The sequence below is a fragment of the Mustelus asterias genome, chromosome 21 (assembly GCF_964213995.1).
Source record: "Mustelus asterias chromosome 21, sMusAst1.hap1.1, whole genome shotgun sequence".
Classification (NCBI taxonomy): domain Eukaryota; kingdom Metazoa; phylum Chordata; class Chondrichthyes; order Carcharhiniformes; family Triakidae; genus Mustelus; species Mustelus asterias.
Genome location: NC_135821.1, coordinates 44,275,949 through 44,289,181, shown reverse-complemented (window position 1 = coordinate 44,289,181; position 13,233 = coordinate 44,275,949). Strand labels below are relative to the sequence as shown.

The window sequence follows — 13,233 nt, the reverse complement described above, 5'->3', positions numbered from 1 at the left end:
CACAACACCAGGTTAAAGTCCAACAGGTTTATTTGGTAGCAAATACCATAAACGTTTGGAGCAGAGCTCCTTCGTCAGATGGAGTGGATATCTGTTCTCAAACAGGGCACAGACACAGAAATCAAATTACAGAATACTGATTAGAATGCAAATCTCTACAGCCAGCCAGGTCTTAAATGTACAGACAATGTGGGTGGAGGGAGCATTCAACACAGGTTAAAGAGATGTGTATTGTCTCCAGACAGAACAGCTTGTGAAATTCTGCAAGTCCAGGAGGCAAGCTGTGGGGGTTACTGATAATGTGACATAAATCCAACATCCCGGTTTAGGCCGTCCTCATGTGTGCGGAACTTGGCTATCAGTTTCTCCGGGTCCAAAATGGAACATGGTACAGGTGAACTCAACAGGGCAAGGTGAAACTGATAGCCAAGTTCCACACACATGAGGACGGCCTAAACCGGGATGTTGGATTTATGTCACATTATCAGTAACCCCCAGAGCTTGCCTCCTGGACTTGCAGAATTTCACAAGCTGTTCTGTCTGGAGACAATACACATCTCTTTAACCTGTGTTGAATGTTCCCTCCACCCACATTGTCTGTACATTTAAGACCTGGCTGGCTGTAGAGATTTGCATTCTAATCAGTATTCTGTAATTTGATTTCTGTGTCTGTGCCCTGTTTGAGAACAGATATCCACTCCATCTGACGAAGGAGCTCTGCTCCGAAAGCTTATGGTATTTGCTACCAAATAAACCTGTTGGACTTTAACCTGGTGTTGTGAGACTTCTTACTGTGCTTACCCCAGTCCAACGCCGGCATCTCCACATCAGAAGAAATGTACCCAGAGGTGGTGACAGACGTCACTAATCTGGGAGTGTCCAGAAGCATGTGGGTCCAGCATAGAGAAAGATTCAATGAGCCAAGGTGAATGCCAGGCGATACTTTGCTGACTGGACCTTATCTCGGTGTATCCCAGCATGCACCGGAGCTGAGCAGTCTGGGTACCCACTGTTTTCCCGAAAATTGTCAGACCAAATGGCCAGTTGTATTACTGAGACATCAGCAACCCTCACATATGGAGTGCAAGTAAGCCAGGACCAGGTTTGAAGTGTCATTTACAAGGGGGCACAGGTTCAAGGTGGGAGGGGGAAAGTTTAAGGGAGATCTGCAGGGAAGTTTTTCCACACAGAGAGTGGAGAGTGCCTGGAACGTGCTGCCAGAGGAAGTGGTGGAAGCAGGCACATAGCAACATTTAAGAGGCAACTGGATGGCTACATGAATAGGGAGGGAATGGAGAGATACAGTCCGAGAAAAGGCAGGTTTTTTTTTTCATTTAGTTAGGGCATCATGATTGGCACGGGCTTGGAGGGCTGAATGGCCTGTTCCTATGCTATACTTTTCTTTATTATCACTGCAGACTGCAACACCTTACCCGACTGTCACGTTGGAATAGGTGAGGGAGGGCAGCCTCCTCAGAGATCATTCTCTGCTTATCTTGCAGGAAAAGAGATTGTGTAACTCTTTACTGATTAGTAAATTTGCAGATGATACATAAATTGGGGGAGTAGCAGATAGTGAGAAGAATTGTCAGGGGATACAGCAGGATATAAATTGGCTGGAGATCTGGGCTGAAAGATGACAGAAGGAATTTAACCCGGACAAATGTGAGGTGATGCAATTTGGAAGGTCTCCTGCAGAAGGAAAGTATACAGTAAATGGTAGAGCCTTTAGAAATATTAGCATACGGAGGGATCTAGGCGTGCAGATCCACAGTTCCATGAAGATGGCAACTCAGGTGGATAAGATGGTCAAGAAGGTGTAAGGCATGCTAGCCTTCATCGGTCAAGGCATTGAGTATAGGAATTGGAAAATAATGCTGCAGCTGTATGAGACTTTAGTTAGGCCGCATTTGAAATATTGTGTACAATTCTGGTCACCACACTACCGGGAGGATATTGATGCATTGGAAAAGATGCAGAAGAGATTCACCAGGATGTTGCCAGGTTTGAAGGATATGGACTATGAAGAAAGGTTGAACAAACTTGGGTTGTTTTCATTGGAGCGTCAGAGGATGAGGGGGGACCTGATAAAGGTTTACAAGATTATGACAAGCTTGGATAGAGTGGATAGTCAGAGTCTTTTTCCAGGGTCAAAGGGTCAATTACTCGAGACGCAGTTTGAAAGTGAGAGGGGGAAAGTTTAAAAGAGATGTAAGGGGCAAGTTTTTCACACAGAGGGTGGTGAATGCCTGGAACGCGCTGCCGGAGGAGGTGGTGGAAGCAGATTCTATAACAACGTTCAAGAGGCATCTGGATAGATACATGAATATGGGCATTCGGCCTCTGATCTTCGGGTAAGCGTTCTCCAAGGCGGTCTTCACGACATACGACAACGCAGAGTCGCTGAGCAAAGACTGATAGCCCAGTTCCGCACACATGAGGACGGCCTCAACCGGGATCTTGGGTTCATGTCACACTATCTGTAACCCCCACGACTTGTCAAGGCTTGCAAAATCTCACTAACTGTCCTGGCTGGAGACAATACGTATCTCTTTAACCTGTGCTTAACCCTCTCTCTACTCACATTGCCTGTACCTTTAAGACTTGATTACCTGTAAAGACTCGCATTCCAACCATTATTTTGTAAATTGAGTTTGTGTCTTTATATGCCCTGTTTGTGAACAGAACTCCCACTCACCTGACGAAGGAGCAGCGCTCCAAAAGCTAGTGGCTTTTGCTACCAAATAAACCTGTTGGACTTTAACCTGGTGTTGTGAGACTTCTTACTGTAGATATATGAATAGGCAGGGAATAGAGGGATATGGACCATGTAGAGGCAAAAAAAATTAGATTAGAGAGGCATCTGTGCCGGCACAGACTTGGTGGGCTGAAGGGCCTGTTCCTGTGCTGTACTGTTCTTTGTTCTCAGGAAATGGCTCAGACTGATGGTGGTGTGCTGACTGCTGCACTCTGACCTCAGTGGAGGAGGTGGTGGTGGATATCGCGAGAGTGCCATTGCATCAGGCCACAGGTGATGGTGAGACAGGAGGCTGTGAATATTTGATAGCCCAATCTGCAGCTGAAGGGCATGGAGGGATGTCCTGTTCAATGCCCGCTCTAACTATACAATTGCTGTCATGAAGGGGTTGGTGCTGCTGAGGCGCTGAGTCCTGATCGCCACCTTCTTGTGTTTCACAAAGGGTCGTCCACAGAAAAGTTTTTTAAATTTATGAACAAATATTTATGGGGTTCACTTTTTTGCACCCCCCAAAAAAACATAAGGTTCTAGAGACTTAACCATATGGCAAGAAAGAACACTTTAAATGATGGATTCAGAAAGCAACTTCATCGCAGTGTTAATGTAAGCCCACTTGTGACACTAATAAATAAACAAACAAAAATTAAAAAGGTAACAAGTCAGAAACATAAAAAGCAAAGTATCAATTAAAAGCAATTAGCAGTAATTAACAGTAAGAGGAGAAAGCTTAACTTTAACAATTGAAGCGATTTCTCACCACCCTGCTCAACCCAAGCCTTGAAGTGACGACTCCGGGAAACATTGAAAACAATTCTCAGCAGCTCTCCATGATTATCACTCTCTCCTCACCTCTTCTTCTCTGCCTCCTGTAAACATCTCTCCCTCGCCAGCCACACCTTTCTCTTTACATCTCTCTCTCTGTCTGTCTCTCTGCCTCTGTCCTCTCTTCCTCTCCTCCCATCCTGACCCAAAATGGCTTCTCAGGAACCCTTTCTTATACCTTACAAATTGAAAGCCCACCTAAGCCAGTTGTTGGAAAAATGGCCAATTGGTCTATAATTTGTCATTAATGAAATGAGAATAAGCCCATTAGTTTCTAGCTAATTACCCGTGTTGACGCAGCTTTAAGACAATACTTCTTCTCAAACTATGGCTGGAATTTTACTGTCCCATCCATCAGGGGAATTGGAGTGGGCGAGGGGTGGATGATGACAAAACATTGAATGTATTCAAGAGGCGGCTAGACATAGCACTTGGGGCGAACAGGATCAAAGATTATGTGGAGAAAGTAGGACTAGACTATTGAGTTGGATGATCAGCCATGATCGTGATGAACGGCAGAGCAGGCTCAAAGGGCCGAATGGCCACTTCCTGTTCCCATCTTCTATGTTTCAATGAACATGGAAAGGTCCATTGACCTCGGGTGGGATTTTACAGTTTCGGGACAAGCGAGGCTGGAAAATCCCACTCAATATCTCTTATCTTGAGAGAGGCCCAAGTGTCAACCAATAATTGGTCAACATAGCTATCTGTCATTTGAAGTTGAGGTCCCTTAGACAACGGTCTATTCAGAGCTCCTCTGAGTCAAAGTTAACATTTATGTTATCTCTTTATTCTGTGACCTGAGAAGTATGCAATAATTTTATTCCCATAGCACTTTGTATTCATAATCAAATGCTGTTATAAACATTTGTGTTCCAAATTACATTTCCAGCCTTTCTAACATATCTATTAATGAAATACTTATTCTTTATTTGTCTCACAATAATTGTCTCACAATTAAGGCTGTCTACTTAACTAATCTGGCTGGTTTCCAATAATACCGGTTCAGTTTTTATTAAAATGGCTTCCATTAACTTTAGTAGAAAATGCTTAAGAGCATATTAATTAAAATTACATCATAGTCACACTAAAACTAGTGACTTTCAAACTACCAACATAGTGGAGAGAGATGTTCCGGACCCAGCACCATAATATCATTCCTCCACACCTTCCAAGAGCACAGACATGCTCATCTAAGCAAGATGAGATGGGGGAGCACATCTCATGTTAGCAGGTGGGAGAGAGTGAGGCAGAGTCAGCTGTGGGAAGTTCTCTCTCTGGAGGACACAGAACAGTCACTGGCATACTCTGCTGGGTGGAGATGTTGGAGCTGAGGTGTCGCAATAATGGAGGAATTTTCTGGTGCATCAGAAGTGGATGAGTTCCCCTATGTCAGAGATCCCTAAGGCATTGTGGAGCCATGGGCAGACACTGGAGGGGTCCATGCCAGCATGTGCTCTCAAATGTCTCCGGGTTTTGAGTACATTGGCTTCTCCATTGAGAGGGTAATAAAAAATGTAGCACCAATCTGAATGGATGTAAGAGCAACACACCGATGTGCGCAGAAAGACTGATGCCCTCTGTAGCATTGTCACCAATACTGCAAAGATGCTTGGGGTAGATGTTAATTTCATCCCATCGCCTCATTCAGCATGCACAGGCACCTTCAAGGGGCTGCAACACGCAAATAGGCTGAAGAGGGGAGGTCACTCCAGAGCAGACACCAGCATTATCCCTTGGCTTCTTGGTTCCTCCGACTAAGAAATTATCCATGTCACAAAGCCCTGTGAGAGAGGTTGCCTCTGCAATGACACGGGAGCAGCAGCCTGAGGGCCAGCTCCCTCGAGCACCTCTACGAAGAGGATGGAAGCCAATTGGCACTTCAGGCAGAAACAGAGACCAAGTTGCCTCCACGATATCCTCAGCCACAAGTAAAGCATCCCACAGGGGAGGATGGGAACACAAGGTGCCATGAAATTGGTCGCACTTTACGGGTCAGCTGGGTGATATCTTCTCAGTTGGTTTGCTTATGATTTTTTAAAATAATAATGATGCTTTCAATCAGACTTGTGTCTTATTGTGCTTGTGAATGGAGATTGCAGCACTGAGATGAATCCACCATTTATTTCCAGTTAAAATAGTTAAAATAGCCTAAAGCTGCTGTACTTGAGAAAACAAACTGCTCCAAATGCTCAATTGCCTAATGGAAGGGCTGGACGACATGGTGGCACAGTGGTTAGCACTGCTACCTCATAGTTCCAGGGATCTGGGTTCAATTCTGGCCTTGGGTGACTGTGTGGAGTTTGCACGTTCTCCCTATGTCTGCGTGGGTTTCCTCCGGGTGCTCCCATTTCCTCCCACAGTCCAAAGATGTGCAGGTTAGGTGGATTGCCCATGCTAAATTGCCCCTTAGTGTCCCAAGATATGTAGGCTAGATTGATTAGACATGATTAGACATTGATTAGACCTTGCCCCAGTGAGATCGTAGAATCCTGCCCAAGGCCAACGGAGATTTCAGTTCTGCGAGCCTCGCCTGCCCTGATTTCGAAGCGGGCGAGGCGGTAAAATTCCAGCTGATAAATGTGTGGAGTTACAGAGATAGGGCAGGGAAGAGGGACTGGCGATAAACAATACTGGATCAGAGAGTCGGTGCAGACTAGATTGGCCGAATGGCTTCTTCTGCACTTTGGGGTTCTATGGTTCTATGAGTGATGAATTAGCACGAAACATGGGTACAAATGCACAAGGCCATTCGCTCCCTCATGTCTATTTTATCTGCTTCATTTACCTGCCTTTTATCCCTATCCCTCAATACTCTTATCAAACAAAGAAAGATCAATCTCCTCAGAAGTTTCATCTGACCCAGCATCCATGGCCTTTTGGGAGAGGAAATTTTGACATTTTCACGATGTGACCGAACCGAGCCACAAACGCTCTTGCATTTCAATCCCACGGCTTTTGGAATTATAGGTTACACTGAGCTCGGGAGAATAGATCTCAGGGGACCTTTGCTTTGGCCAATTTCAACAGGGAGCTCTCCACCTCGCCGCACAGTTTTGAGTCTTTAGTGCTTCAGTGACAAAGCGTTTAAACCCACCTGTTCTTTTCATGGAGTTTGGTAATTTCCTGCGTCTGCACCATGATTTGTTTCTCCAGTTTGTTTGTTGAGAGCGAATTCTCCAGCAGCTGGATTTCAAGCCGTGACGTCTGATTCAGAACCTTGAAGATACACAAATGACGGTTGAGAATAAAAGGAAACAGTTCTCACTCCAGCCAGGATTCAGCAGCTGCAAAACTCTGGGAGTTCATGTATTTTAGGCAAATCAATGGGAAGCAAATGCTGCATACAGCCAGGGTGGCGTTGCTAAACTATGTTCTTTTTTTAATTGCCGAGTATCTACCACTTGAAAATGGACAGCAACCTTCTCGGGACAACTTGACTCAAAGGGATATTTGTTGCCATTTTTAGAAGCCAAATGCGAGACTGATTTGGAAATGATTACAGGAGTGATTGAAAGGAGACCAAGGGGCAAATTTTACTGTCCCGCCCGCCACGGGAATCGGAGCAGGCGAAGGGTGGACCATGGAAAGGTCCATTGACCTCGGGTGGGATTTTCCGGTTTCGGGGCGAAAGAGGCTGGAAAATTCCACCCCAAGTATAGAGAAAGAGACACTCAAAGCAAATTTAAAACATTTTTGATATTTTTACCAGAGATTTGTCCATATATTGAGAGGAGATGATGACTCAGTGATATTAATCGTGAGACTATTGATCCAGAAACTCAGCTAATTTTCTGGGGACCTGGGTTCGAATCCCGCTACGGCCAATGGTAGAATTTGAATTCAATAAAAAATCTGGAATTAAGAATCTACTGATGACTGTGAAACCATTGCCGATTGCCAGAAAGACTCATCTGGTTCACTAATGTCCTTTAGGGAAGGAAATCTACCGTCCTTACCTGGTCTGGCCTACATGTGACTCCAGAGCCACAGCAATGTGGCTGACTCTCGGGCAACTAGAGATGGGCAGCCAGTGACGTCCATACCCCATAAATGAATAAATAAAAATGTTTTCTGATTTTGTGCTTGTTATCCCATAATTTTGTAACTGGGTAGGAAATCGTGGGTTAAAAACTGCTCAGGTAGTGGCACTGAAGTTAATGCCCCAAATTTCCCTGTTAGTGACACTGCTGGGAATACTACTGCAGACCGGAAAGCTTCCTGCAACTCATGGGTAGGTAACTGGTGCTCACTTGGGAAGTCGAGTCATGTGGACAGTCAGTCAGGCTGGGGATCGTTGTGTCGGGTCGGGGGGATTAGTGGGTTCAGTTCAGGGGTGGTTAGGTTGGGTCGGCGAGGGGGGGTGTTTGTATGGTCGAGTCAGGCTGGTCGGGGGAATTTAAGGTCGGGTCAGGGGAGGAAATTAGTCTTACTCACATCAGGTGGCTGCAATGGAAGAACCAATCCAGACTGGTCTTTAAAGTTCAAGCTGGTTTATTGTAGGACACTTCCTCAGTTATACTAACTTATAAGAAGTCCCCCCCACCGCCCCCAACCCACAAAGTATACCGGCTGTCTCTGTCACTATAGACAATCAATGTCACATTTTTAACTAGCAATTCTCTTAACAAGGTTAATTGCCACACACTGTGATTAGTCGTGCATTGACAACTAGGGGATCACGTCTGATGCTCAGTTATGTAGTTAATTACTGAGCTGGACCAGGTATTAACCGGTATAACATTCCCACAGTAAGTCTTGAGGTAGGTCCATTGTCTCTGACATGGGAGGTCCTGGCAGCAGAAATTAACCCATTTTCCAGGCAATTTCAGTGCATGGGTGTGTCCCAGACACTCTTCAGGATCCCTATGAGCAACAGCAACTTAAGTCCAGATTTTGTTGCTCCAAACATGGGATGCTTTCCAATTGTCAGGGATTCACATCCGAGAATCATAGAATCATACCCTACAGTGCAGAAAGAGGCCATTGAGCCCATCGAGCCTGCACCGACAACAATCCCTGGAACCCCACATATTTACCCTGCTAATCTCCCTGACACTAAGGGGCAATTTACCATGGCAAACCAATCTAACCCACACATCTTTAGACATCCTGGGCAGGATTTTCTGGCCACACTTGCCCCAAGTCCGGAAAATCTCACCCGAGGCCAACAGACCTTTGCATGGTCCGTGTCCCGTCCTCTGCGATTCCCGTGGTAGGCGGGACAGGAAAATTCCGCTCACGTCAGGGTTTTGTCATACATTGTAAGACTTGTGCTGGCTGAAAAATTGGGCTCAATTTAGCCCCCCCCCCCCCCCCCCCCCCCCGCCCGCCCAACAAAAATTGGGTAGGTAGGGATCAGATCAGAAGTAAAAAGAAACTTTTTACAATCTCTGATTGAAAATCCAACTTGCACTTTTCTGTTCTGGGTAAAAAGGATTTAAGATAGAGGAGGCAACCAACCCAATCCCATGAGACAGCTCGGCTATTTAACTACACATGAGGCAAGGAGCATCACATTTAAGCCCCCTTAAAGATTTAACCATGAAGATCTCATGGTGCAGTGGATAACATGCCTGCCTCTGAGCCAGAAGCTCTGGGTTCGGGTCTCACCCTAGAACTTGATGGTCATGGAAGGTGCATTCATAACACAGCCTTGATAATCAACCTGCAAATCCTTCGAACACATGCTAATAGCAGGCAGCAACAGAGGGAGCAATTCCTGGTCAGCATGTGATGGAAAAACATTGGAGTCTCTGCCACTGCTGTCCATTTCTCCAGACTACAACATGCATGTCGAAGTGTGCATTGCCCAGGCAACTCAGATTCCTTGAGTGAATTGTAACGCACCACCAAAACAGATTTAACCCTGACTGGCTAGGTATATTTACTCCAGGGTCAAAACAGCCACTAAATTTTATTTCACCTGGAAAACTGAGAACAATGATCATCTGAGCCCTTAGTGCATCTTCTAAGTCGATTTTCACTGACCCTAATCTTAAGCCTGGCAGCTCAAGAGAGGCAAGAATTGCTTTGAAGAAAAGGATATTATTTTTTCATGGACCAGCGGGATGTGAATGTTTCTTCCCAATCCCCAAAGTTTATCAGCTTCCCTGTGATCAGATTCACCTCCATCACCCATTTAAAGAGAGGTCACCCACCACCCCCCAAACTTCAATCTGAGATTGGATCCTCACCAGCACCAGAATTGGGGATCCTACCTCTCTATCTACCACCATCATCACCCATACTCCCACAGGTTTCCTAGCAGCTCTAGAAGCGTTGAGCACATGATTGGAAGAAAACTTATGCCTGTATATAAATACTGTGTCTGCAAGAGCAGCTCAGAGGCTAGGGACCCCGTGGAGAATAACTCACCTCCTAACTCCCCAATGTCCGTCTACAATTTACAAGGCACAGTCAGGAGTGTGTTGAACTGCTTTCCTTTTGTCTGGATGAGTGCAACTCCAACAATACTCAAGAAGCTCGACACCATCCAGGACAAAGCAGCCCGCTTGATTGGCACCCCTTCCACAAACATTCACTCCCTTCACCGTTGATGCACTGTGGCAGCCGTGTGCACCATCTACAAGTTGCACCACGTGAACTCACCAAAGCACCTTAAACAGCACCTTCCAAACCCACAACCACTACAATATGGAAGGACAAAGGCCAAAGACAGCAGACACATGGGAACACCACCACCTGAAAGTTCCCCTCCACCCACTAACCATCCCTGGCTTGGGAATATATTGCCGTTCCTTCACTGTTGCTGGGTCAAAATCCCTAACAGCACTATGGATGTACCTACACCACATAAATTGTGGTAGTCCAAGAGGCAGCTCATCACCACCTTCTCAAGGACAAATAGAGATGGACAATAAATTCTGGCCTAGTCAGCGAAGGCCACATCCTATGAAAGAATTAAAATATCAGGCTGATATCCCAAAGGCGATCCTGTCAAAAAAAACACAATGGTCAGAATTTTACATTCCTCCCCAGCAGCTTCTGAGGTGGCGGGGGTGAGGGGGAGCATGAACTTGCTCAGATAGGATTCTGCCCTCCCTGATCTCATTGTGGTTTCATGCTGGGGAAAGCAGGAAACCTGCTGTTGTATCAATGAAGCCTCAATTTAAAGGCACGTGGGCAGATCGCAGTTCAGGAGGGGGAAGGCCGGAAAAAACAAGGTTTGATCAAGGGCGGGAAAGGGTGTGGTGGGTGAGGAGGGTAGAGCTCCATCAGGAGGCCCCTTCTGACTGGGAACAGCCTCCATGCCTTCCCCTCAGCCCTACCCCCTTAGATACTGATCATCTCCCTCGCAACCCTACAGACATTCTATACCCTCCCTGATCTGGGGCCCCTGAGTTCCAGGCAGTTCCCTGCAACACCTCTTTCGGCCTGTTTATGGAGGGACTGGAGGGCTACCGGCCAATCTGATTGGTTGGCAGCTCTCCAAGGTGATATTCAACCTTGAGGCAAATCCTGTCTGAAGCCAATCTGCCGTCCGAAGAATGAAGGCCACTCTGTGGAACTTAAACGTCCTGGAATTACAGTTCTCCCAATTATAATATTGCATTTCCCCGTCCCAGAAGACCCACCTCGGACAATGGAGGGGCCAGGATTACTTCCATTATTTGTGATGGATAACACTGCAATATCTCTTTCCAGACTTCCCAATACTGCTGTGGCCTGACTGCAATTTTTTCACCTGGTTTTGTGTAGGAAAGTCTTATTTTTAATTTAAAGAAGGAAGACTTACATTTACATTGACATCGTGAAATAAACTAAGTCAATGAATAACCTTCCAAATGCAGTCAGTGACATTGTTGTTGGCAAATATACAACAATTAAATTGTGCACAGTTAGGGCCCGTAAGAAGCAACGAGAATGATAATTTGTTTTGTGGGTGCTTATTGAGGGGCAAATGCAGCTGGAACACAAACATTACTATTCTTATCTTCCTTAAATGGCACTCTGAGAGGCCAACAGAGAATTCCATCCTGTGAGCCTCGTCTGCCCCGATTCCGGGGTGGGTGAGGCGTTAAAATTCTGGCCAAGGACTCTGCCCCCACAGCTCTCTGTGGGAAGGAGTTCCAAAGACTCACAACCTTCTTTGAGAAGAAATTCCTCCTCATCTCAGTCTTAAATTGGCACCATTTTATTTTGAGATGATGCCCTCTGGTCCTAGACATTCCCATGAGGGGAAACATCCTTTCAGCATTTACCCTATCAAGCCCCTTAAGAATCCTATATGTTTCAATGAGATCATCTCTCATTCTTCTAAATTCCAATGAGTAGTTTCCCAACCTATTTAACCTTTCCTCATAGTCAATCCCTCCATACCAGGGATCAACCTTCTCTGAATTGACTTGAATAGAATAGGATCTTGGCCCTTCCCTGGTGACCTGCTTCTTGTTCTTTTCCCCTCCTTTTGTTCCTTGACCTCTTCTTCCTGCTTCTGGCACTACCATATTACCCTGTTGTCTCTGATCCCTTCACCGCCACTGCCACCGCCCCCCCCCCCCCAACTCCCCACCACCCCACTCCCCCCATCTTTTTCCCATCCCCAAATGGTTCCCCTGTCTCTTCCAGTCTTTCTCTGGTGATCGCGCTCATTTATTAGATAAAACCTGCATTCTGTCTGCACAACAAACATTTATCTGGTTTTCCAATATCACGCCAACCAGCACATTTAAATATTAGTTCTTCTAACATCTATAAAAATGTGACCAGTGCTCCGTAAACGCCTTGATTATAAACGGATGTAATCTGGACCCATTTTTCCTGAGGCAATGCTGTAGGACGTCCTTGAATAATGCTTCTTCATTTATGACTGAGTATTCACAAAAAAAAAAGATTCTGTGGAAGTTTCAAACTGTACAATTCTGAACTTCTTAAATATTCACCAAGCTCATGAAATGAAGCACAGAAAGCCATGAATCTAAACCGAGGATTATAATTAGCTGGGAGTTTGCAACATAGAAAATAAATGGGAAAAACCTGGAAAAAGCCCAAAGATCATTCGGAAGTGCAATACTCAGCAAATAAATGATGATGCAAAGAAGGTAAATGTTTGCCTTAAGCGTGTTTCACAGAGAAGAAATTGTGGTCTTAACTGGAGGAAATAGAAAATAAACAGTCTTTTGTTCGGAACGCAGACCGTAGTCAGTGTGTTACGCAGCAACTAATTGGTGGTCAGGAATATGCTACAATGTGATCTGCAATGCAGCTTTTTGAAACTTATGTGGATCGTGGGCCTTTGCAGCTTAAGGCTATATTTTGCGGGGCTTCAACTGTCTACGGCTGTGACCAAAAGTGCTGTTGCTCCATTGCAAGGGCGGCTAATATATCCAAAATGGACCAACCAAGAATGAATCTGTAATGATTTCAATCAGGCCATTCAGGTTGGCCTATTGGAATACAAACTCCCTGATTAAGGAGTCAATTGATGGGCCAATCAGGGAGTCTTTTCCTTGTATTTAGCCGGGAATGTCAGTTCCTCTGGCACCCCCGAGGGTAGACTGCTGACTGAGAGCACTCTGTGTACCGCTGTTGGAATTGTAAATAAAGGGGTTTTGGTGAAGGGACTTCTGCCTCTGAAGATTTATTACAAAATCCAACCTGGTTCATTCCAGACTCGGGAACAATGCCAC

At 45.5% G+C, this 13,233-nt stretch overlaps 1 protein-coding gene across 1 annotated transcript in view; it reads right to left on the bottom strand.

Annotated features, from left to right (window-relative positions):
- The window catches only part of angpt2b (angiopoietin 2b), a 237,144-nt gene that overhangs the window by 136,155 nt on the left and 87,756 nt on the right, over positions 1 to 13,233 (bottom strand). The window contains exon 3 of the mRNA XM_078237789.1: positions 6,678 to 6,799. Within this exon, the coding sequence (XP_078093915.1) occupies positions 6,678 to 6,799 (122 nt within the window). The remainder of the gene's footprint in view (positions 1 to 6,677; positions 6,800 to 13,233) is intronic.